General features: G+C 29.7%; 3 protein-coding genes across 5 annotated transcripts; 1 reads left to right on the top strand and 2 right to left on the bottom strand.

The window, feature by feature from the left end:
- The first annotated feature begins 11,104 nt into the window (after positions 1-11,104).
- LOC127251099 (probable protein phosphatase 2C 38) lies at positions 11,105-14,575 on the top strand. Its single transcript, XM_051274677.1, has 4 exons — positions 11,105-12,572; positions 13,433-13,797; positions 13,884-14,120; positions 14,223-14,575. Exons 1-4 carry the CDS (start codon positions 12,245-12,247, stop codon positions 14,445-14,447), a joined length of 1,155 nt encoding a protein of 384 aa, XP_051130634.1. The 5' UTR covers positions 11,105-12,244; the 3' UTR covers positions 14,448-14,575.
- Positions 14,576-15,537: 962 nt separating this feature from the next.
- LOC127251101 (protein MODIFIER OF SNC1 11-like) lies at positions 15,538-18,051 on the bottom strand. The gene is made up of 6 exons (XM_051274678.1): positions 17,682-18,051; positions 17,269-17,346; positions 17,062-17,187; positions 16,828-16,882; positions 16,678-16,742; positions 15,538-16,556 (listed from the first exon to the last, which is right to left on the bottom strand). The coding sequence occupies exons 1-5, from the start codon at positions 17,963-17,965 to the stop codon at positions 16,704-16,706; spliced, it is 582 nt and encodes a 193-aa protein (XP_051130635.1). The 5' UTR covers positions 17,966-18,051; the 3' UTR covers positions 15,538-16,556; positions 16,678-16,703.
- A 1,209-nt stretch (positions 18,052-19,260) lies between these two features.
- LOC127251098 (probable WRKY transcription factor 20) lies at positions 19,261-24,049 on the bottom strand. Of its 3 annotated transcripts, XM_051274674.1 has the most exons (7): positions 23,785-24,048; positions 23,312-23,675; positions 23,115-23,213; positions 21,285-21,826; positions 21,060-21,200; positions 19,403-19,585; positions 19,261-19,316 (listed from the first exon to the last, which is right to left on the bottom strand). In XM_051274674.1, the coding sequence occupies exons 2-7, from the start codon at positions 23,558-23,560 to the stop codon at positions 19,298-19,300; spliced, it is 1,233 nt and encodes a 410-aa protein (XP_051130631.1). In that variant the 5' UTR covers positions 23,561-23,675; positions 23,785-24,048; the 3' UTR covers positions 19,261-19,297. The 3 variants fall into 3 exon arrangements, with proteins under 3 accessions (XP_051130631.1, XP_051130633.1, XP_051130632.1); XM_051274676.1 differs by lacking the exon at positions 19,261-19,316 and having other exon boundaries at positions 19,443-19,674; positions 23,785-24,049; XM_051274675.1 differs by lacking the exon at positions 19,261-19,316 and having other exon boundaries at positions 19,443-19,642.
- Positions 24,050-27,251: the final 3,202 nt, after the last annotated feature.

The raw sequence follows: 27,251 nt of genomic DNA on the forward strand, positions 1-27,251 counted from the left end.
TCGGTTGGGTGACGCGGTTGGTAAGACAGTTGAGAACGCGTATCAGCAAAAGAGGAATTGGTGGACGGTTGACAGGAGGCCTTGTAACTGTTCGGGCGACGGTTCCATGTACTGTTTCCGAAGAGTATTTAAGGATTGGGGTCAGTAACTGATAGAGGATCTTCAATCATCTTCAGACGACATCAAAGTCAGTAATTCGGGGATCATCCTTTAATTTCCAGTCTTTTATTTTCAAATTTATTTATGTACCGTACAATGTTTAAAAAATTTTAATTTCAAATATTAATTATATCAAATTCGAAGATAATTTTCTATTTTCGAATTTTATTTTTTTATTATTGAAAATTTGGCATCAACACTTATAAATTAAAACCGGGCAAAACCGGTTTGCCACCTCTAATTTATCCCCTCCAACGGAGACTATTTGTATTTGTTTATTTTAATTAAAAATAAAATATATACTTTATATTATATTGTATTTCTGATTTGATATATTGTTTGTTAGCTTTGAGGAATTATAAAATAATTATATTGAATTATTGAATTTTTATGGTGGTATAAATTGTATAATTATATATATTAATATATTTTTAATATTTCATATGTCTACTTCTAATATTTGTATGTTTTTATTTTCGTCTCCAATTCAAATGTTTACATTTTCATTTTTAATATCTATATATCATATCAATAATTATTAAGATTTTTAAAATTTATTTATTATTTTACTCTCACTTTATTATATATATATATTTAAAAGACAAAATTAATTTAATTTTTACATTATTATATCTATTAATTACTATTAAAATATTAATGTTTCTCGTATTGCATTGCGTATAAAAAATAAATATAAATACTAGACTTATACGAAAAGAATAATATTTAAAAGAAACCAACCTTGTGTACTTCTTTTAAATTTAGATTTAAATTTGATTTCATATTATTCATCATAAAAATTGTTGTAAAGCATCAAATTGAATATATATATTTTTATATAATATATTATAAAAAAAAATAATTTTTATTAATATATATATAGGTAAATACTATTTTAATTTAATTTTTTATCATTTCAAAAATTTTAACCAAAATTCAAATATTAAAGGAATCGTTCTGGGTAGGAATGGTTTGAATTTATGTAATAATAATTTTATACGGTATTTTGTAAATAAAATAATATTTCTTTCATTCTAGTTAAAGTGTCTCTATCACATAAATTTAATGGAAAATATAATTAGTAAGTAATAAGAAATGTATTGAGTAAAAATAATTATTATATACTAAAAATAATTATAGATTAAGGTTACTATAAATAAATAATTTAATTAAAATTAAAAAAATAAATAAATTATATTCCCTATGTCTCACTTAATTTGTCATATCTTTCTATTTTCGTTTATCTTACATAATTTGTCAATTATTTTTTTGAAATATAATTATACACTTTAATCACATCTTAAAATTCATAATTTATATTTTTTATTTAAATTAATCTATTTTTTTTATTCAATCACAATTATTTTTACTAATACATTTTTTAATTACTTATTAACTACACAATACCTCTAAAACTATGTGACTAAGCTAAGTGAAACAATTTAGATGAAACGGAGGGAGTAAAATTTAAAATGGGATTCAAATGTATAATTATATATATTTTTTTTTTTTAAAAAAAAAGACAGATTATATAAGATAGACTAAAATAGAAAAAATAAATACTCCATTAGTCCCAAACACCCTGCAACATTTCTTTTTTTACATGTCCCAAACACCTTACAACATTTCCAAAATAGGAAATAATTAATTATATTTAATCTCTACCTCACACTTTATCCCCTCACATCATTCAAATAAAAAAATAAAATATATATTTTTCTCTCCATCACATCACCTAATTTTTAAATTATCTACTTTATATTACCCACCTAAAAACCCGTGCCAAAAACAAATGTTGCACCTTGTTTGGGACGGAGGGAGTACTAAGGTGTGTTTGTTGGTGGGTTTGGGGTTTTAAGTTTGGATTTATGAATAGAAAATAGTTGAATTTGATCTTTGATCAGTTCATTGATATAATATAAATAGACATTGATGGGATGCTTTAAATGTAAAATAAATTTATAATATAATATAAAAAAAAACTTTTTTTATAAAAATAACACAACCTAAGAGATTATTATATTTATATTTCAACTAAGAAACAAATTCAGTTTCGTCAACAATTGGTAATTTATTTTCTATTTTTTATCGAACTAATTTGAATGTAAAAATTGTGGGTTTTTACTTATTTGGTCTCGTTTCCATTATTGTGGATAGAGTTTAATTGAATTAATTTGATATGTTTAAACGTTTGAAGGAAGTTAAAATAGAAATAGTAATTTTATCTCGTTTAATCTAAATATATAGATAGAATTTTCTGTACAATTCATTCATAGTATTCTTTTTTAAATATCAAATCACATCATATTTTCATCTATAAAAAAATATTTACCTCTCCGTAAAAGTCACGTAATTTTGGTTGGAGATAGGAACAACGAAATATTAATATTATAATAGTAAAGTTACTAATAAAAAATAAGTAGGGCTATATAGAACATTTATTAATTAATTGATAAAAAAATTGTGGGACTAAAAAAAATACAAGGGTGTTTGGCAAATAGGTTTATTAATTAATTGATAAAAAAAATTATGGGACTAAAAAAGATATACGGGGTGTTTGGCAAATAGCATTTTGAAGAGCTTTTAGCCTATTAAACAGCTTTTAACTTTTTGATTAGTCAAAAAATTAATTTAGGGTGTGTTTGTTTGGGGGTTTGGATTTTGAGTTGGGATTTGAATAGTAAAAATTTTGAATTTGAACAGTTGTATGATGTGATATAAATAGGTGTTGATGTGATGTTTTGAATGTAAAATTGATTTTTAGTATAATATAAAAAATAAAAAATAGGTGTTTTATTTGATGTTTTTGGGGGGAAAAATGGGATGAATAGTGAAAATCTAATCCAATCCCCCAAACAAACACGCCCTAAGGTGTTTGGTAAATTAGCTTTTTGGACCCAAAAGCTGATTTCTTAAAAGCTAACTTACCAAGCGTTTTGAAATAGTTTTTTGTGTAAATTTTTTTTTATTCCTTATATGCCCTTAAAATTTTATTATGCATTTTACACAAATAAATATATTTTGATTATTTATTAATTATATTAGAATATTTTATTATATTATAGTTTTACTTTTATAATTTAAAATAATTAATTTTTATATAAAAATTATTTTAATTGTATATATAAATTTATTAAAATCATCATAAAATAGAAAATATAAATAGTAATAATTTATTTTTATATTAAAATTACATTATATAAATTTTATACTAAAAATAAATTAAATAAATTAAAATTTATAAATATAATGAATTAATTGATAACTAACATCATAAATATATATACGAAAAAAATTTATTATTTTATATTTTACATCATTTTCAATAGAAAAAACTATTTATATATTTTAATAAAATATATTATTTTTTAAATCTAACTGTAATAAAAATAAATATTTTTATAACACTTTTACAATTTTCAATAATTAATAACAAAAAAATTCAAACATTCTAAACTCAAAATAACATAATTGAATATATTAGAAACAAAAATAAAATAAAAATGTCCTCAATTGTCATTTTACGTATAAACAGGTAATATCGAATCGTTGTTTTACCAAATATTTTAATACAAACGGCTAATCGAATCAGATAGTCAAACCAGCTAATTGAATCAGCTAACAGCTATCAGCTAATTGTGCCCATAATTTCAAAATTATTATTATTTCTTAAAGTAAAAATCATAATTTTAGGTAAATAAAATATTTTACTCTAAACAGAATACGCTAAAAAAAAATATTAATATAATTTTAACACACAAAGAGAATAAAAATATGTTTGTTTTGTAAAATAATTTAGAGAAATATATATATATAATATAAAAAATATATATTTCTACGAAATATAAAAAATTTGGGTAGGTTATATAAATATAATAATTATGTGTAATATATTATTTTATTTTTTTTGGGTGTGAAAGGGAGGGAATATCTAAACATAGGAGGAGTTAATATAATATTTTAAATAAAATTTACTGTTTTATATAATAATTTCAAAACAAAGATATTACAGTAATAATAATAATAACCATTGAAAAAAAAGACAACTCTTAGGTGTATTAAAGGTGTGTTTCTTTGATGCAGTTTTTTATTTTTGTATTAAAATAATACATGATGAATATTTTCTGTGACTTGTTAAAAAAACATATAATTGTGTTTTTTTTTTGTTTTATTACAAGTTTTTATTATTTAGATTTTTTTTTCTTTTAAAAATATCACATCAAATCATTATATTTTCTTTTTTATTATACTATAAAATTTATTATACGACATAACATCAATCTTTATTTATATCATATCAAAAAATTATTCAAATTCAACTTTTTACTATTAAAAAATTCAAATTCGTTGACTAAAACCTACTGACAAACACACCAATAGAATCGTTAAAAAGCTTTACATGGATATTTTTGTAATTTTTAATATATAATATTTAAAAATATATTCTTCTTATAAACTACTCCCTCCGTCTCAATACAATAGTAATGTTTTCCATTTTTATTCGTTCTAAAACAATAGTCTTATTTTCATAAATAATCATATCACTATGAAACTACCCTTATTTTTTCATTATTATTACACAATTACCACTACTTTTTATACTAATACACTCACAAGGGCAAAAAAATCTTTTAGCTGTACTTTTCACCCACTGTCAATATAATATCAATATTCCTTAAATTTTGTGTCAAACACAAGTCTGTGACAATTGTGTTATAATAATAATAAAGTAAGAATAATTTTATAGTGATATGATTATTTATGAAAATGAGACTATTATTTCGGGATTGACAAAAATGATAAATAAGACTATTATATTACGACAGATGGAGTACACCATTACATATCTGTCAAAATGATTGAAGTTAGAATCCGTTGCCATGCAAAAATTCAACTAGAAAATGACTAGTCAGAAGCAAATAATGACCGGGCTGTATTTTTTTAGGTCCAGTTCAATATGGGCCAGATTATTCAGGCCAAAGCCCAATAAAAAAGATATCGGGCCACAAGCAAACAGGCCCAATAAATAAAATATTGGCTCTATTCTTTTAAATTTTGATTTTATTTTTTTGATTTTAAATATATTTTTTATATTAGAGATATAGTAAAAATATATTGGAAATATAATTATTTTTTAATTATTGATTCTTTATGAATGGACATTACACTATAAAAAAAATAGTATATTTGTAACGGAATTCCGTCATTAAAGATCACGTAGCTAACGTAGTTCCATCATTAATTCCGTCTCTAATATCATTAGTAACGGAAAAAGTTAATTTAATGACGAAAAAATTTCGTTACAAAAATAATATTTTTTTTAGTGTTATATTATACTCCCTCCGTCAATTTACAAGGTTTACATTTATTTTTGGCGCGGTTTTTAAGAAATAATAGTATTTTAATTATAGTGAGTAGTTAAAAATAGTGTAATGACATTTTTGCCCTTACTCTTTTGTGTAAAAGTAATGATGTGATGTAAAGTAATGGTATTTGTGGAAAAAAATAGGGTATTTAATGAAATATTAACTTTGTAATTAGACGTTCCAAAATAGAAATATGTAAACATTACAAGTGGACGAAAGGAGTATATTGTATTTTCAATAATATTGGGAGGGAGACACTATTTGTTTAAATTCAAAAGTTTTTATATTTTTAGATTACATTTTGAATTGCTGAAAATTTGATTGATGATTATCCTAGGTAATGATAATTTCGGATGAATGTACCTTTTTTAGGTTTTGTAGTAAATTAAAAAATAATACTCCCTCCGTCCCAGATACCATGTCCACGTTGCTGTTTCTATCCGTCCTACATATTATGTCACTTTTTTTTTTGGAAAATGATTACACACTTTAATCTCATTTTAATTTTTTAATTTTTTTTTTAATTTTAATTAAACTAATTAGTTATCTTAATTTTAATTTATAATTATTTATATGATATTATAATTATTTTCACTAATACATTCTTAATTATCTACTAATTACACCCCTCCTAAAATACCGTGTCTACATTGTAGCAAACACGGTATCTGAGACGGAGGGAGTAGTATTTTATTAGTTAATAAAAGTGCGTAAGAAGTTTTGACAATTTTTTTCATTTGACTTTATGTATAAAGTAATTTTACGTTTAATAGTATGTTTGTAATTTAAGTAAAATGTAATAATATTTAAGTATTAGTATATCATTAGTTTTATTATAATAAAAAAATTGATAGTTTTGAGTGAGACAAATAAAAATGGTAAAAAAAATATTTTTGAGTAAAAAAAAAAAAAAGAAGAAGAAGGATAACACTGTTTTAAGAATTATATAAAATTAAAACAAGTGAACAAACTTTTAATATGATATTTATCTTTATATCATACAATACTAATTGGATTAATTTATTCTTTTTACCTTTATGTCTACTTTACTCTAATATAATACTAATATTTCTAAAACTCCGTGCAAAAAACAAATAGATATGGGACAGAGGGAGTATTTCTTTTGTCTCGTTTAACGAATATATTTTTTATTTTTGTTCGTCCTGCGGTAACGGTTTTTTTTAGTAATATAACATCACTATTTTATATAAATAAATTTACTTTATCATCACATTATTATTTTTTTACCAAGTAAGAGCAAAATTATCTTTATACTTTAACTACATTCACTTTAAAGCGGGACACAAAAAATATTATTTTTTTCTATTAAGAATCATATAAATAAAATAATGATAATTTTTATTTTGTGTCCCAAATTTACTCATTTTTTTTGATCCATCTATTAAATTTTGCTCTTTTAAGTAATTTTGGTAAAATCAAATTTTAAATAATTAATTATTACTCTATATTCAATATTTATTTAATATAATTGTCATATGAGTTTCTTCGTTCAATTTTTTTCGATACAATTTTTAATATATATTTTATTTTTTCAAAATCGTCTATATTCGATATAAAATATTACTTTTTATATTATCAATATATTTTCATGTAGATCACATCAAAAAAAAAAAAAAAATCTTTAAATCAAATACTAAATTAAATTTTAAAAATATCTTTAATTATTTTTTATATTTTATATTTTTTAATAAAATAATATTTTTTTTCTTATTTTTTGTGTTGAACCCAAAATGAATTATTTTTATGGAATGAAAGAACTATATAAAACCAAAACCAAACAAACCTATAGTGATGAGCTCCACTTGTGGGGTTTGTGGGATATGTTTGTCGAGTTTGATTTTTAAAATTAAAATAAAATTTATAAATTAAAATAATTGTTTAATAGTATAATCTTAATGTAATTCATATAATACAAAAAAATATAAAAAAATTATTTAATAATTTCTTAGAGGCAATTATTCTAAAACAGTAAAAATTTCTACAAACAGGATAAAAAAAAAAAAAAAGAAAAGTTACATATAAGGGGTATTTGATAATTTCGATTAGTTAGATTTAGTTAAACATACTTAGTTACTTGTGCTAAAATATTTAACTAAATAATTATTTAATGTTAGTTATTTATACATAAAATAACAACTTATATTTTAGTTTTAAAATATTTAGGGCGTGTTTGGCAATTAGCTGATAGCTGTTAGCTGATTCAATTAGCTGGTGTGACTAGTTGATTCGATTAGCTGTTTGTATTAAAATGTTTGGTAAAACAACTGTTTGATATTAGTTGTTTATACGTAAAATGATAATTGAGGACATTTCTATTTTATTTTTGTTTTTAATATATTCAATTATGTTCTTTTGAGTTTAGAATGTTTGAAGTTTTTTGTTTTTAGTTATTGAAAATTGTAAAAGTGTTATAAAAGTATTTATTTTTATTATGGTAATTAGATTTAAAAAATAATATATTTTTATTGAAATATATAAATAATTTTTTTCTATTGAAAATGATGTAAAATATAAAATAATAAATTTTTTGTATATATATTTATTATATTAGTTATCAATTAGTTCATTATATTTATAGTTTTCAATAAATTTAATTTATTTTTAATATAAAATTTATATAATGTAATTTTAATATGAAAATAAATTATTAATATTTATATTTTATATTTTATGTTGATTTTAATAAATTTATATATTTTATAATTAAAATAATTTTTATATAAAAATTAATTATTTTAAATTTTTAAAAGTAAAAAAATAATATAATAAAATATTATAATATAATTAATAAATAATCAAAATATATTTATTTGTATAAAGTGCATAATAAATTTTTTAAGGATATATAAGGAATAAAATTTTTTTTATAGAAAAAACTATTTTAAAATGCTGAGTAAATTAGCTTTTTGGATCCAAAAAACTATTTCAAAAAGCTAATTTACCAAACACCTAAATTAACTTTTTGATCGGTTAAACCGGTAAAAGCTATTCAATAAGCTAAAAGCTCTTCAAAAAGCTATTTGTCAAACGCCCTCTTAATTATATTATTTCGATGTACTCCCTTCGTTCACCGCCAATTTATCTATTTTTTTATTTTAGTCTGTTCATCGCAAATGTATCAATTTCCTTTTTTAATAAATGTATCTTCCACTAAAATATAAAATTATCTCACCCTTTATATAATATTACACAAATGCCATCAAATAACACCAATTAATACCGTAAATGTTAAGGGGTATAATAATCTTTATGTATATCAATTGTACCACATATCAATATAATACTAATATACTAAAATCTATGTACAAAAAATAAACGGATAGATAGACGGTGGACGGAGGGAGTATATTATTTTAAAAAAATTTTATTGTTAATTATTAAAAATTATTAGCATATTTGTCTTTTTTTAAAAAAAAGAAATTATTAAAAATAATTAATACTATATTTTTATTAAATAATAATTATTTTTATTAGAAACAATATAAAAAAATAATTTTCTTATTAAGTTATTTTTAAATGAATTTTTTATTAAATTTAAAATTTTAAATAAAGTTATTATATTATATTCATATCTAATACAAAAATTTATATGATAAAAAATTTATGAATAAGTTATTAATATTAATATTTTTTACTTTTATTTTTATTTTAACAAATTAAAAAAATTTATGAACAAAATAATTTACATATAAAAAATAATAATAAATTATTTTAAATATATAAAAGTAAATCTAAAAATAATTAGATTAAAATAATTAATAAATATTGCAGTAAAAAAAAATTAAAAAAATAAAAATATTTGTTAATTGATAAAAAAAAATATAAATAAATGAGTTTTAGTGATCTACTTGTATTATAAATTAAAATTTTAATTAAATTAATCTATATTCATTAAATATGTTTATGACTAGTGTTTTTATTTAAAATAAAAATGTAATTTTTTTGTAAGATGGACAAAAAAAAAAAGAAATCATTTGTGGCGGGACAAAGATAGTATTACATTAATATGTATACATTATATTATCTTTATTTTCGAGGGTTACATTTACTTTTTTGTATTATTGTATTTATTATTAAAAATATTATTAAATTTGTATAATTTTTTATACCAATGTTATTATATTAGTATTAGAAGATACTGATATATTTTTTTTGTCATTTTCTTATAATTTGTAATCTATTTTAATATAATAATTAATATTTAAATATCAATATGTAAAAAATAAATATGATCCTTCAAGCCGGATGGAGAGAAATATTTTTATAGTTGTTAAGCACAAAAAATAATAATAATAGTAAGTGGCAGTAGGATTCTGGGTAGGGTCTGAATGAAAGCCAAAAGGTCTGGAGGTCGGGCAGAATAAAGGTCGGGAAAAGGAAGAAAGGTCGGGCGGAGTCTAAAAAAAAGGTGTACCCAAGTCGGGTAAACCGTAGATCGGATGGAAGGCGAAGTCGGGCAGACGCGGAGGTCTGTCAAGAGGAAGGTCGGGCAGACGCGGAGGTCTGTCAAGAGGAAGGTCGGGCAAGGAAGAGGTACGGACAGACGCGGAGGTCTTCGGTCAAAGACGGATGGCGGCTGATGCGGAGGTCGGCCAAGTGTCAAAGACAGAGGGCGGCTGATGCGGAGGTCGGCCAAGTGAGGTCGGGCGAAGAAGCAGGTCGGGCGAAGGACGAAGTCGGGCAAAAGAAATTTGGCAGTGGACAGGCAGGTCGGGTAAGAGGTAGGTCTGAGTTCTGTGACTGGTGGGAACGGTTGAAGGAAGTTGTAATACGTGTCAATAGAGGAGAAATTGGTGGTCGGTTGACAGCGGTTGCTGTAACCGACCAGACGGCGGTTCAAACCGTTTTCTTCAAAGGTTATTTAAGGATTCAGATTTATTCTGAAAAGGCATCTTCAATCAACTTCAACAAAGCAAAGTCAGATTTGGGGATCACCACTTTAAATTTCAGTCTTTTATTTTCCAGTTTATTTTCTGTACCATACAGTGTTTAGAGATTCCTAATCTCAGGCACTAATTAATCAAGTTTAAGGATATTTTCTATATCTTTGAATTTTACTTTATTTTTGTTGAAAAATTACATCTACAATAGTATTCATGTGAATTTCTCATAATTTATATACATTTTAATATAATAATTAATATTTTAATATCGTATAAAATAAATATAATCTTTAAAGTCGAATTTGAGAAAGAATTTTTATAATATTTATGTGAACTATTTCAAAAAACTAAATATATGTAAATTAGTTTTTTTTACTTGTGTTTATTTTGTAAAATTGTTGAAAATAATTTTTTTTATATAAAATATAAAAAGTTATGGTGATAAAAAAATATAAAAATAATAAATATATGTAATGTATTACGTACGAGAAAAAATAAATAAATTATAAAAGAACAAAGTCACAAGCTTTTCAAAAAAAAATTAAATTTTTTTGGAAAGTTACTTTAAAGATAAAACAAAATAAATAATAATAATAATAATAATAATAAAAGATGAGTAAAAAATGCCTAAAATGGTGGCTTGCTGCTCGTACACGGTCAGAAAGCTCAAATCTTGGCGATGGAAGTCAAAACCCTAGAAACCTAATTTGGCCTCATGAGAGAGAAAATACAGAGAGAGATAGAGCTATTAATTTACAATATTCCCGAAACCGATTTGTCAGATTAACAAATTAGTTTCTCCAATTCGTTGAGAGAGAGAGAGAGAGAGAGGGGAAAAGGGAAAAACAATTCGATCCCATCCCATCCCATCCCATGCTCGCGAGATCGATTTTTGTTCGTTTCCGCGCTGGATCGCCAAGCCCTCTGCAATAATCATATAATCTGAGATCTGATTCTGACACCAATCCGGACGAGGGATCCTTCTCCTCCAGTCCAGTCCAGTCCCGCCCAGAAAATTCCAAGTTTTCTCATACTTATCTTAATTTTATCTATCTCGATCTCCCTGATCCAGGAGCAATCTCTGCCACAATCATCAATTCCTATATGATTATGCTCTTTTACAGCTAAGGCTGTTTCGTGTCCGATTCGATTCTCGAATACAAGCCATGGGAGCTCCTCCACGTATGCTCAATTCAGGTTCAAGGTACGCAGAGGTAGAGAGAGAAACAGAAATTGAAATTCAGAGACAAATAGAAATAGAAATCGAAATTGAGAGAGAAACAGAGAAAGGTTGTGTTTCGATTCCGTTCCATATTCTCTGAACTCAGCTGAATTTAGCCTCGCCATTGTTTTGTTGTCTAGGAGGGTTAAAAAAAAACTGTGCCCATACCATACCCCTCTGGTTCTTTATTGCTTTGTTTGTTGCTGTTGTTTCTTTTCTTTTGTTTTCTTGCACATTAATGGTGTCTAGGTCTTGTAGTGCTGTTGGGTATATAGCTCTCAGAATTGGGGTTGTGGGTTTAGAACATAAACAGAAGCTGGATTTGAGGTTGGGATTGATGAAAATCATGTTTGCTGGTTCATTTGGATAATTCGAAACCTCTTTGTGAAATTGTGATCGATTGTTTGTCTGTCTTTTTGAGTTTATATCCACACACACACACACACACACATATGTATGTATATATGTATGTATGTATGTATGTATGTGAGTTGTGTCGAAAACACTTATAGGTGTTGTTGGGGGGAAGTTTGATAAGGTCTAATAGCTACTACTGATTGTGTGTGTTGGGTTAATCGAAAAAAATTATATATATGAAAATGGTGAAGCCTTGTTGGAGGCCGTTGGTTGAGTGTGACGGGGCGTGGAGGAGAGACGGGTATAGGCGTGGGGATGATTATCCGAATGGTCGGGTGGACGGGTTGTTGTGGTACAAGGATCTTGGATATCATGTGAGTGGGGAGTTTTCGATGGCGGTGATTCAAGCGAATGGTTTGTTGGAGGATCAAGCTCAGCTTGAGTCGGGGCCATTGAGTTTGCTTGATTCGGGGCCGTGTGGTACTTTTGTTGGAGTTTATGACGGGCATGGAGGACCGGAGACTTCTCGGTTTGTTAATAGAAGCTTGTTCGCCAATCTCAAGAGTATGTTTCTTCTCCTCTTTTGCTTTGCTAGTTCTTCGATTTTGTGTTGTTGTGCTCAAAGTTTGAATTACAATGGATTTGTTACAAATTTCCATGAGTAATGTTGTGTTTAGATATGTTTTGAAAGTGTTTTTGAGGTTTGAATAGTTTTGGAGATTGTAAAAAGTAAATATGTAACGGGTAATTTGATCGGATATTTTGTATAAAAAATATGTTTCTTGAAATCAATATTTGATGTGATGTTTTGGAAGTCTTATGAAGACTTTTAGGAATAGTAATGAGTTAAATATGTTTGGTATAAAAAAATACTTTCTCCTATTTTAAAAGTATTTGTTTACTTTTGTCACGAAATTTAAAAAATAATAATATTTTAATTGTATTGAGCAGTTAAAAATAGTGTAAAGACAATTTTATCTTTATTTTTTTTTTGGTGTAAAAGTAATGATGCAATAAGAAAATAGGATATCTGTAGAAAAAAAAAAGGGTGATATTTTTAAAATAGTTATTTTATAATTGGACAATTTTCAAAATAAAAATATGTATACTTTGTGCGTAGGGAGCATCTCTTTGAAATAGGTATGTCGATTGGTAGTGCTAAAAGTGATTTGAAAACATGATGCTGAATAATTGATATAATGTGTCATATACGGAATGGTATAGCGCTAAAACTACAAATGATTTTATAACCTATTCGTATATGAACTAACTATCGAGCAATTTGGATCGCTTCGACATAATTTATAGAGCCGTGATAATAGAAAATCCCTCGGAAACATTTTTCATAATCTTCCGTTGCTTTAAGAAATGCTATTTCGATATCCTTGTTGTTGTTGTTGTCTTGACATAAAATCTCGGTGCAGAATTCGCCACGGAGAATCAAGAAATGTCCGAAAACGTTATTAAGAAGGCCTTTCTCGCAACCGAGGAAGAGTTTCTTTCGCTAGTGAGAGAACAATGGTCGGTGAAGCCGCAAATTGCTTCGGTCGGCACGTGTTGTTTGGTAGGCGTGATTTGCGACCGTCTCCTATACGTAGCCAATGCGGGAGACTCGCGGGCCGTGCTAGGGAGGGCGGATAAGGCTAGAGGAGTGACAGCCGTTCAACTATCGACGGAGCACAACGCGAATCTCGAATCGGTTAGAGACGAACTACACGCCCTCCATCCCGACGATTCACAAATCGTCGTTTTGAAGCATAAAGTTTGGCGCGTGAAGGGTATCATACAGGTGCTCGTTCGGGACTTTTTGTCTTAACTTTTTACGAGTTTCGGTCTCGTCGACGAGGCTTATTTCGTTGTCTGTCGTCGCGGCAGGTTTCGAGATCCATCGGAGATGCGTACTTAAAGAGCTCGGAATTCAATCGGGAACCGCTTTTGGCGAAATTCAGGCTCCCGAAGCCCTTTAGTAAACCGATTCTGAGCCCCGAGCCATCGATCGTCGTGCACAAGCTCAGCCCGAGGGATCAGTTTGTAATATTCGCATCCGACGGCTTGTGGGAGCATCTCGGGAATCAGGAGGCGGTCGATATCGTTAATAGCAATCCTCGTAATGTAAGAACGCTATCGATTTTATGCGATCGTTTGCTCGATGATGATTTTTTTGGGAATTTCAGAAAAAGGTGTTGTGTTTTTTCTTACCGTTTGTTCGGGCAGGGCATTGCTAGTAGGCTTGTGAAGGCGGCGCTGCGGGTGGCGGCGAAGAAACGGGAAATGCGGTACACGGATTTGAAGAAAATCGAGCGGGGGGTGCGGAGGCATTTCCACGACGATATTACGGTGGTTGTGGTTTTTTTGGATCACGGGCGGGCGCCGTCTAATAGTACGACGACTTCGATAAGGGCCGCCGGAGGCGAATCGGTGAGTTCTGGTTATTCATGATGTAGCTTTGTATTTTGAGTAAACTCTTTTTGAATGTGGATCAAATCTATGAATGTGTTTACCATCATTTTTCTTTGGAATTGAATTGAATTGATACAAGGCATTATTAAGTTGCCTCTTTAAGTGTACTCACTCTTTTTAACTTTTGTGTGAATGTTGGCTTTTTTCATCTACTTTTTATGATGCGGGAAGTACTACTACTCTGGGAGGTATTCAAAGTTCGAACTCATGCTATTTGTGCGGAGAACGCATTATCATAATGTCATCTGAAATTGAAATTGCAACCAAATTTTATTATTTTATTTTATTTTATTTTTTAATTGTTTGTCTAAGTTAATAAATAAACTATGCGATTAATCATCCCTCGTCAGATGATTGTGCAAGAAGACGAAGGTAAGTTCTAGAAATAAATAAATAAACCAATGATAAATAAATAATGCTCTCTTTATTAAATTAGTCAAAATAATTATGTCCCATAAATAATAGTCTGTCATACATAGTTATGTGATTGGGACAAAAATCCAAATTTGGATTTGATATTGACATTATTTATTAATAATTTTTTAAAAATATTACAATTAAATTTATATTTATTTTTATATATAACATGACATTCGTCTAATAAAAAATTTAAAAGTCTAGATATGTTTCAAAATGCATGTGGAATTCTAATGCAAATCCACCACGTAACACTGCTTGTTCTAGAAATAATTATAAATTTACCCTCTGTCCACTAGACCAAACTCATTTTATCATTTTAATTTATTCGCAACAATATATTCGTACCAAATTTAATAATTAACAAAAAAAAATCTTAATCATATCAAACCCTTATTTTTTATATTATATTTAAAAATTAATTTTACAACAAAATCCACAATTTTGAAAAGAAAAACCCAAAATAAACATTAGATATAAGATTCTAAAGAATTGAACTGCAAAGAAAACAATGAATTATAACATATATATATATATATGGCAAAAAACAAAAAAAAAATCTAGACAAACTAGGAATTCCACAAACCTATTGCATCAGCATCACAAGTTTATAATGGTACCTACACAGTGTAATTATATTGCATCCATTCCATGTAAAAACACAATAATCATTACATATAGAAAAATTCTTAACCAAAACAATAGTTTTCGACATACAAGCATGTCGACACAATACCAAAGATGTCTGAAGCATATGCTGTCTTTAATACACAACCGATTTAAGTAAGTCCTAAATCCTGGCAGATTCACCTGGTGGTACTCTTAAGCAATTAGCAATCACCTCCAAAGCATCAATTCACTATCAATGGCCGAAAATCGAAAGCCGGACAGACTGAGATCAAACTACTAAGAAAATATCAAAACATACTAAGGTAACAATTACCCTTTGCCATTTAGTCCTACCTTAAAATAATAACTACGCAAGTCCAGATGCACATAGGAGAATTCCTTACCATCAGCAGGAAAACACAAGCCCCTTTTATCTGGCCAGAAATTCGATCACTTTTCAATTTTGATTAGAAATGTGCTTCCAAGAGACCGGATAAAAAAAAAAAAAAAAAAACACAAAAAAAAAATTAAGCTAACAATCCTTTCTAAATTACTAGGGTGGGTGCAATAAGTAATAAAATTAGTGCATGAGTTGAAAAGGAGCAGTCGTAAAAATGTAAAAACACTTCTACCATCAGTGATCGCCCTAGCCAAGAAGTTTTGTGCACGAATCCATGAGTTGAAGTTAAGCAAATGATGATAATCCTATACTAGAAAATTAAACTTAAATTTAAAACTACAGCTACAGAAAAGTCAGGCCAAATGGTAAGTTCACGCAAGCCTACATTATATATAGAAAACATGAATCGAAACGCTAAGCACACCATGCATTCAGTAACTTTTATACAGGTTATGGCCATTTAAAATGTATTAACACAAAGGAGATGCTTGTTAATTGCTGTAAAGCTCACCAGGAAACCCGCATCTAACCAAGTTCAAAAATGAAAAGTAAACTACAAATGTCGTTCACCGCGTCAAAAGTCTACATAAAAGGACGGACTTTCATGAAACCATGAAGGGGAAGGTGGTCAAAACTATAAGCAACCTCTCTTACCTGCCCTTCTGAAAAATCGAGAGAAGAAAAAATAATTAGGAATTGAACATAGAGGACTCTGTAAATAGATGTGCTATTGTGTTAGTCGATGAGTAAACGCGAAAAATAATATCCATATTTAGGGCTTACTGTTGATTAAATAGGAGCGAGATTATTTAGGTTCCTTCACCAGCCTTGCCTGCAATGCTTGTTTTCTGAAAAATGCGTACGATGGATCAAAACAAGAGTACATTGATCATCAGGGAAACAGGGCATAACATTATATAATTTGTAACTTACCACTTCAATATCCCCTTTTCCATTTGCCTTTGAGACAGAATCGATTTGTCCAAACCTGCACAATAGTATTGGCTGTGCTCAATGCTCATCAAATAATCAAATAAACGACTAAAAATTCCTGCAATAGTCTCTTTGAAATCATCATAAATGACACCACAATCAAGAAAATGCACGAATGATCAGATATTACATCTGGAATTCTCGACGGTATGAATACATCTAATATTTTAGTACCTGAGTGCCCTCGCTTTCTTCTTGGCTTCCTCTGCTGAATCAGTCACAGGTGAGGAACCAAATCTAGCAAGTCTAGCCTTCTTTTTGGCTTCCTCATCACTAGGTGCGGATTGCACAATCCCAAACCTAAGAAACAACTTCAAGTGGATCAAAATAGCCAACCAAAAGAGTAAATTAAATTTAATAGAATCGAAAAGAGAAGTAAACCTCTCAGCTCTAGCCTTCTTCTTCAGCTCCTCGGATTGCTTTGATGGATCAGACCCTTCAGTTGAACCAGTGCCAAACCTTCAGCGTAAGAACAGAATTAGAGAAATTCACCGATTCACCACATTCACTATGATAATTCATATGAAACATATATGAGATCAATAATTAAAAGAGAAAATCGAGATTTATTAGAGCTGTAGCCAGTGACGAAACAGTTCTAACGAAGGAAAATTACTTCTTCAAATATTCTGATTTACGAGTGAAAAAAATGTTTAAGATTAACACAAAAATATCTTTATTCAACAACAAAACTCCTCGATTACTGCTCAGTTTTCAACTTTACCATATTAAAAACAAGAAATCCCCAAATCCCCCAAACTGAAACCCTAATTTCATTCCGACAAGCAATTTACCTTTCCGCTCGAGAATTGCGCTTCTCCTCCTCCGACAAATGCACCGGCATCCCAAACCGCTCCGCACGCTTCATCTTCTTCTGAATATCCGTGGCCGCGGCACCACCATTGACATCCTTCTCACCTACAGCCGCGGCCGCAGGCTTTACCTTCGATTCCTCGCCGCCTCCGTCGGAAGATTGCGGCGGCAAATTCGACGAGTCATCTTCGGTGGCCGGGGGCACCGAATTGAGATCTGCAGGGTTCGTAGGGTTTTCAATTTTGGGAGCTGCAGCAGTCGTCATTAGGGTAAGGGACGCCTCGAGCGTAGAGAGAAATCAAGAAGTGTCTTGCGGAAAGATCCTTCAAATTTGACTGAAAAGGGTTACGGTAACAAGGCGGTTCTAATGTAAAGCGGTAGATATTTTTGCAGTGCAATGTAGTCGGGATTTTAAAAACCCGACTTATTGGAACTTAGCATATTAAAAACACGACTTTAAACGGCCCATTATAATTATACTTTGGGCATATGGATCTTATATAACCTGGCCCAATCCATATATTTAGGACATACAGAAATATTTAATATACAGAAATTTGAGGAGTTATTGAGGTGTGATTCTTTTGTAAGATTTCTGAAAATAAAATTTATTTATACATATATACATATAATTGCTTAGAAAATATAAAAATAATATTAATTTTTTGAAAAAAATATGTGAAAAAAAATTATAAGAAGAATAAAGTTTAAATATTTTTTTAACAAATATAAATCAATTTAATTAAATTTTTAATTTTTTTAAAATTCACTCCAAAATTTTTTATTTATATCTCTTCTTAGCATACAAATATTTATCTCTATATTTAAAATTCTCTATTTTTTATAAAATTAATTATAAATAAACAAATATTTTTATTTATTTATTTGTATTATATAAAATTTTATTATCTAAAAAAAATTATTTAGATACAATGTTAAAAATATTTAATTATCAACGATACTATTCATATATAAAATAATAAAATAATATCATAATTTATTATTATAACTTATTCATTTATACTATTTAAAATACAATATCTAACCAAATGAGTCATTTAACCGAGACAGAATATTAGGGTGTGTTTGTTTGGGGTTTGGATTTTGAGTTGGGATTTGAATAGTAAAATTTTTGAATTTGAATAGTTGTATGATGTGATATAAATATGTGTTGACGTGATGTATTTGGATGTAAAATTGATTTTTAGTATAATATAAAAAATAAAAAATAAGTGTTTGATTTGATATTTTTTGGGGAAAAAAATAGAATGAATAGTAGATTTAAAATCCAATTCCCCACACAAACACGCCCTTAATATAAAAGTGTTTGATTTGATATTTTTGAAAAAAAATTTTTTGGATGAATAATAAAATTTTGGTAAAATCCTTCAAACGAACAAACAAACCGTCAATGGATTTCGTTACAGCAAAATACAGTAAAAATCTCCCTGCACGACTAAGTTACAGTAAATAATGGATTTCTTATTAGCTCAGATAAAAATCATAATAAAGCATATATAAGGCAGTGAAAAAATATTAATTTGCAGTAGGCTGAAGATCTATAGCAAATTTGGATCTGCAACAAACACTGCAGAAATCAAAATTTACGAATTCCACTGTGACCAATTCAACAATGAAATCAAATAAGAATTAGAATTAAATTTAAAAGTAATCTTAAAGAGGCATAAATTGTGATTCTTACAATGCTGGAGATTCACACTTCCTCTTTGTCGATTTCTTCTTCGTCGTCGCTGCTGCTGTCTCCGTAACGGCCGTGTGGTTGTGCCTGCCCTCGTACGTTGTAATGAAACTCTCGGGATCTTCCGATGTCCTCTCGACGTACTTTCTCGCATTGCATTTGGCGCTCGTGCATCTGTAGTAACTCCTGCACGCCCAATCGAATCATATGACGGTCGCTTTTTTCTTACATGGCTCGACGGCTCTTACATACAATGTATTCGATACCATGTTATTCTGACAGTACATCAAATATTCACAAGCAATATATATATATATATATAACACAAATAGATTGATATCATATGATACATATTAATATAATACAAATATAATATATCAACGGACAAAATATAATAATAGCTTAGCACATTACAAATAGACATAAATAACATAATGTTTATATTACTCTCTCCATCATTCGACTGTATTCTAGTACTTTTGGGTATATATTCTAATATAAATGTATTTTTTGTTAATTTCTATATTTTATAGTAAAATAAAATGTAAAAAGAAAATAAAAATAGTATGATAAAATGATAATATCTTTAAGTCAACCTAAAAAAAAAAAAAAAGTAATATAATACAATGTAATAAATGAACTAATAACACATCATAATAGTCCATACAATATATATAATCTGATCTCATCATGTCATATGTTAAAACAACATAATATATAATACTCCCTCAGTTTGAGATAATTATGTCATTTTCTTTCTTTGTCCGCAAAACTTATGATATATAATTCATAATTTTTATTTTAATAAATAATAATTAAATTATCATTATTTTTTCTATTTATTCTAGACTATTTTATTTTTTTTAACTTTGTAATAATTTTTTTATAATATCCATTGTACTTTTCAATCATCTTAATATTACATTCAAATATTATTATTTTTTAGTCAACAATATATATAACTAGCCCTGACCGATTCAACTTGGGAAGAAATCACCAACCGCCTCCCCTTTACGCTTCGCCCACAAAGTGATATCTATATACACAGTATTATATATATATATGTACATGTGATATTTAAATATATACTTCCTCCATCCCAGATACGGTGTCCTGTTTACTGTATAGACGAAAATTTAGGTGATGTATAATTAGTAAATAATTAAGAATGGATCAGTGAATATAATTATTATTTAATAAAAATTTTATAAAATAATATTAAAATAACTAATTAGTATAATTAAAAATTATTTAAATATATACTTCCTCCATCCCAGATACGGTATCCTATTTACTGTAGACACGGAAATTTAGATGATATATAATTAATAAATAATTAAGAATGTATCAGTGAAAATAATTATTATTTAATAAAAATATTTATAAAATAATATTAAAATAACTAATTAGTATAATTAAAAAATTTTTAAAAAATAATTAAATTTTTTTAAATGAATTTAAAGTATATAATACACATACATCCATATGTATTACTTTGTGATATATATGTGATATATAAAGAAATTATATATATAGTGTATATATATCAATTGGTGGGCGAGGCGTGAAGGGTAGGGGCCCTGTGATCTCATCCCAGGTTAGACTATAAGGCAAAGTAGTACATAAGATCATGTCTAAATTAGAACAGTTGAATACTAACCTTGGATATGGATTTCCCCGCACAACTTTCTGTCCATACTTTCTCCAGCGAAATCCATCCCCGACATTATCGGAATCTGCCGTGTTATGGAGAACCGGCCGAGGTTCCGACAAGGCTCCCGGTAAATGGCTCCCGCATCTCCTGCGAAACAAACTTTTATGACAACCATAACTTACGGCAAGATGTCTTGTTATTATCAAACGGCGAAGTCACGAAGGATCATACGTTCTTTTGCAGCTTCTGAATTTGCTGTCCAAAGACTCGTTCGCCTCCTCAAATCCACCCCGAGAATCATTCGAAGTCGAGGACAAAGCTGGAGCAGAGCCGTCCTGCAGATTCACATGTGTAAGATTTCTTACAATATTTCGAGCCTCGTCGAATTCTTGTCTCGGCGCGTTTGTGAAGTAATCGACGAGCTGTGGCTTCGAGTGGTTGTGTTCACCGCTGTAGACAATCTCGGCAATCCGGCTGTCCAAGGTTTTCTCAACCTTCTTTTTCACCGGACAGTTCGGGTGCGCGCATTTGTAATAACTCCGAGGATTCTTGCTTCCTTTGACGTGTTTCTGCCCATATTTTCGCCAGCTGTGATTGTCCGAGGGATCTCCCGATTGCGGGAACATCGACGTTTTGCCATTGTCTTCGACGTCTGCATTTGATGCTTCAAATGGCAGCTGGAATGGTTCGGGATTATCGTGGGTCGATTGTTGGATGGAAGCGCCTGTAGGATCGATGATGTCTTGTCTCGAGCCTATACCTTGTCCTCCGCCCTAACAAGACAAGACAACAGAATGTAATGAATACGCATCATTAATTATTATATAGTCGACAACATTCCCTCGAGCACGAGATATTATATAGTCAACCAATACACCCCTAACTTGAAATGTAGATTTACGCCACATGTTATTTTGATACTAAATGACTATTTCATTTAAAAATTTAAATTTAAGATACGCATAATTAATTATTGTATAATTATCCTACAAATACAAACATCAATGCCTAGTTTATATAGGAGTTCTTTGAAGTTTATAACAACAATTTTTTTAAAAAAATAAAATGTTACATCAAATACTAAAACAACAAAAAAATGACAGTAGTTTTTAAAAATTGTGACAAATTCTTCATATCTTCAAAATTGGGTTAAACTTCTTTATGGTTCACAAACTCTGCGCCTAATCTCTGAGTCGTTCTTATTTAATCTTGTAACCTACAAGCCTAAATTGCGAATGAGTTTCAAAATCTTTATTTCTAAATATCTGAAATTACAAATATAATCTCGAAAAACAGTAAAAAAAAAAATTATTAGAACCGGAGGAAAATAATTATTTATACGTATATTTTATTGTTCCTTGGGCTAAAGAAGAATGAGTATATTTGTAATTTCAAAAGTTTAAAAATTGAAATTTCGAAACTCATTCGCAGTTTAGATATATATGTCAAACACAGTTAAATAAGGACGATCCAAAAATTAGACATAAAGTTTATACAACTGTGAAGGATCTGACACATTTTTGAAAATATGAGCAATTTTTTTGTATAATTTTGCCCAAATTTTTTTCCTAGTCTCGAATTTTTCCAAAAAGACTTCCAAAACCTCGCGGACCAAGTATAATATATGTATTTAGTCATTCCCAATCCAAGTTTAGAATTAAACATATTACAAACAGATGAATAATCCTTACATTGCAAACTTATCCTACAAAGCATTCTATGTGTGATTGTGATTCTACTGTAAGAAATTCACAAATATATAAATAAATAGATGATATGTAGCCCAATAACTTTAAATTTTTAGGTAAAATGACAATTTAATGAAGTTTTAAAATTATTAGTATAATATAAAAATAAAGGTAAAAAGACTAAATTAACTTATTAGTATTGTATGATATAAAAGTAATGATATTTGTGTAATATATTATAATTTGAAGAGTACTTGTAATATTACGTAGATAATACAATTAAATAAATGAATACTTTGACGGAGGGGAGGGGAGGGAGTATAATTGAATCCTATTCTCTAAGTCGAATTTTCATTGAAAACAAAGTACTAACCAAATTTGCCAAGAGGGAGACAGCCTTCCTCGAAACCACCTTGGCGATTGGTCTGTACACCACATTCGATCCGACAATGAACTCTTCAGACCGATGGTCCTGCCATTGATGAAAACAATAAGAGCTTTGCAAACATATATACCTCCAACAATAACAGAGCACAAATATATATATATATATATAGGTTTGGACCAAACCTTAGCCTCGACAACGTTGGACGATTCGACAGGCTTAACTAACCGCAGAGTCCTCGGCCTTATGACAGCAGCAGCTGAAGTTTCAGTTTCAGTTTCAGTCTGAGTCTCAGAAAATGGTGAATTAGTAATACTGTTTAGTTGATCTGGAGGTGGAGGAGGAGGCTGGAAGCGATTCGGACAGGATAGGGAAGGTCGACATGGTACAGGTCTGGCTATTACAGTCTTCGGAGTTTCCTTAAATTCCGCCATGGCTGGACCAGCGCAGCAGCTTCAGTTTCATGAAGCGTTTCTGATTTGGATATGCTTTATCGAATCAGACACAGTTTCGTGGCTGTAAATCAATGGCTGTCGATGGATCTCAGATCTGATCAACAGAATAATTACAGCACAGAAATTACAGACATAAGATTGCTCGGACAGTCTCAAAATTGGTTATTATTACAGCGAGCGATAGAGATGAAGCAGAGACTTACAACGAACGGTCTTCCTCCATAGCCGGAACTCGAGATTGTAAACTGACCAACGAACTCCTCCTTAACCATGGTTAGTTGTCAGACTAATCACGGTTAGAATGTTTCCTTGTCTTGAAAAGCTTGAAAAACCATAGAATTCATCGAAACAGAGGATTGGAAGCAATGAATTTGAAGGCAGAAGAGGTTGAGCTGAATTGAGAAATGCGACTGTAAGAACAAATTTTATCTTCTCAGCCTTATCAAAGTTTTTGCTTGTTTGGATGAGGTTACGGAAAAGTGCGTAATATTATGACCATTATTTTTTATTTTTAATAATAATGATAAATGAATAATTAAGGGTATGTTTCTTTTTGTTAGATTTGAAAAAATTTAAATTCGAATTTGATATTAAAATAATATATGATAAAATATTTTATGAGCTCATAGTCCAAATAATAGAAATTTAAATTTTGATAGTAAAAAAAATATACCCAAAATATCAAATTAAATTAAAAATATGTATTTTCAAAACAAATGAAAATAATAATAAAAAAAGATAATTGAATTCGAATTAAAAGAATATTTTTATTTAATGTTCCTCCAAGTATCAAACTTAAGTGATTATTCATTTTTTTATTTTTCACTAAAGTTTCTATTTGACTTTAGGATAAATAAATATTTTAAGTGTAATAAAGTAATATAATATTTATTTTATTTTTAACAGTAAAATAAAAGTAGCGTAGACAATAAAAGTAAAATAATTTGGTATTTAATTAAAAATAATACAGTAAAAAAAATTGTCATGAAATGATAGAATGAAAATTTTATTCATGGAGCGAGTATAATATATTTGGAATAAATAATAATTGGATTTGTTTGTTCAAAATTATTTTTTTTCAATATGGAGTATATATTTTATCTTATTTCAAAAGTCAACATTCAATATAAAATATTATATTTTATATTATCGATATAATTACCTATATTTCACAATCAATTTTTTTTTTCAATTAAAATACTAAACAAACAAGCACTACCTACAATTTAATTGTTTACTATAATTTTAATAAATAATACTCATTCTTACGTTTTAACTCAAAATATTTTATTTTATTATTTTTATATGTTTTATTCAAAAATATATTTTTTTTTTATTTTAATAAAAATAATCGTATACTAATATCAAAATAATTTTAATTTAAACATAAAGTCAAATAACAAAAATATTAAAAAAGTTTTATACACTTGTACTAATCAATAAAATACTACTCCCTCCATCCACTTACAATTTACATATTTATATTTTGAGAAGTCCAATTACAAAGTTAACATTTCATTAAATATCCTATTTTTTTCCCACAAATACCCTTACTTTACATCACATCTGTTACGTACGAAATTTAGAATTAGGTTAAAAGCCCAAGGTAAAAAGAAGAATGGGCCTGACAATAGGGTTGATTGAACTGGCTGAAGGACACCGTGAGGAAATCAAGGAAAATAAATTTATTTATTTATTTCTAAGGAAAATACAGGACGGAAGGACCTCAGGTCGGTAGGTCCTCAGGACGGAAAGACCTCAGGTCGGAAGGTTTTCAGGTCGGGAGGTCCGCCAGACGGGAAGACCTCAAGTCGGAAGGTCTTCAGGTCGGGAGGCCCTCAAGATGAAAGACCTCAAGTCGGAAGGTCTTCAGGTCGGGAGGTCCGCAAGACGGAAAGACCTCAAGTCGGAAGGTCTTCAGGTCGGGAGGTCCGCAAGACGGAAAGACCTCAAGTCGGAAGGTTTTCAAGTCGGGAGATCCTCGAGACAGAAAGTCGTTGAGATGGGATATCCGCAGGTCGGGTAAACTGTAGGTCGGATAGAAGGAGGAGTCGGACAAACACGGAGGCCTTTGATCAAATATAGGGGGCGGTTGATATGGAGGTCGGCCCAAGTGGGGTCGGGCGAAGAAGTAGGTCGGACGAAGGACGAAGTCGGGCCAAAAGAGCGGAAGGTCTGTAGTTGGCTCAAGGAGTGAAATATAGGGATTTTTGGTCTGCTGGGGACACGTGTCAGCATAAGAAAGGTTGGAAGACGGTTGAGAAGGAGACGTTGTAACCGTTCGGGTGACGGTTTTCAGTACGGTTTCCCAGGGAATATTTAAGGATTTGGATCATCATTTGGCAAGGCATCTTCAATCAACTTCAACAAAGCAAAGTCAGATTTGGGGATCACCACTTTAAATTTCAGTATTTTATTTTCCAGTTTAGTTTCTGTACGTTACAGTGTTTAGAGATTCCTAATCTCAGGCACTAATTAATCAAGTTTAAGGATATTTTCTATGTCTTTGAATTTTACTTTATTTTTGTTGAAAAAATACATCAACAAATTGGCGACCACAGTGGGAGCAAGACAAAATTGCTCATTCCAATTCCGGCGATAATTTCATACGTCTTAGATCCGGCCGAATCATCGGAAGGGTCCATATGGCAGGGTCACAACCGCAAGCATCTTCGACACCGGTGGGAGAATCCGTTCCACCACCCATTGTGCCAAATGCCGGGGAAATCCCACAACCACCAACTGATTGGTGGTCTTATGTTCAACAAATGAACAACCAGCATACCTTGGTTATGCAGAATATGTTGCGTGAGCAACAAACGAACATGTTGCGTGAGCAACAGAGTCAGTTGCAGAACATGATAGATCAAGCATTGTCAAGGGTTAGTCTTCAACCCACTCAAACGCCACCAGGAGTGTCACCGTCCGGACCACAGGCAAATTTCGCAGGGCCATCATTCGTGGATAGTACATTCCCAAGTGCCACAAATCCCAACCGAATGGATCGGGGAAAAACTCCTTTGACTTTTCCCAACAATGTTCCACTGGGACCAAGGGTTACCAATTCGCAACCGAACAATACACGGGAGGACAGGCCTGAAGGATATATACATGATCCGATTCATATTCCTGTGCAGGACCCGTTCCAGGTTCCTGATCATCAACGCTTTCATGTAGATCCTGATGAGATTGCACATATATTAAGGGATCAGTATGGATTAACTCCTCAGATGGCTAACCGCCCTGCATATCAAAGACCTTTCCCAGAAAGGATCATTCATGAACACCCTCTCCCAAGGAATTTTCGACCACCCGACTTTCATGCATTCTCAGGGGAGGACGGATCTTCCACCATAGAACATGTTGGTCGGTTCACAGCACAATTAGGAGAAGTTGGCAATAACCCTTTTTATAAGTTACAGCTGTTTGGTTTGTCCCTTACCAGAACGGCGTTTTCATGGTTTGTAAGCCTACCTCCTGGACAAATTCAGACATGGGAAGGACTGGAGATGGCATTTCACGCTAGATTCTTCAATCCTTTACCAGTTGTGTCTTTAACTGATTTACTTGAATTGAGACAGTATCCAGAAGAAACTGCTTCACAGTTTATAGAAAGGGTACGATTGATGAAGGGACGATGTCCTACGGTAATCAGTGAGAAAGAGATGAC

The sequence above is a fragment of the Andrographis paniculata genome, unplaced genomic scaffold, assembly GCF_009805555.1.
Source record: "Andrographis paniculata isolate CXL003 unplaced genomic scaffold, ASM980555v1 Contig38END, whole genome shotgun sequence".
Classification (NCBI taxonomy): Eukaryota; Viridiplantae; Streptophyta; class Magnoliopsida; order Lamiales; family Acanthaceae; genus Andrographis; species Andrographis paniculata.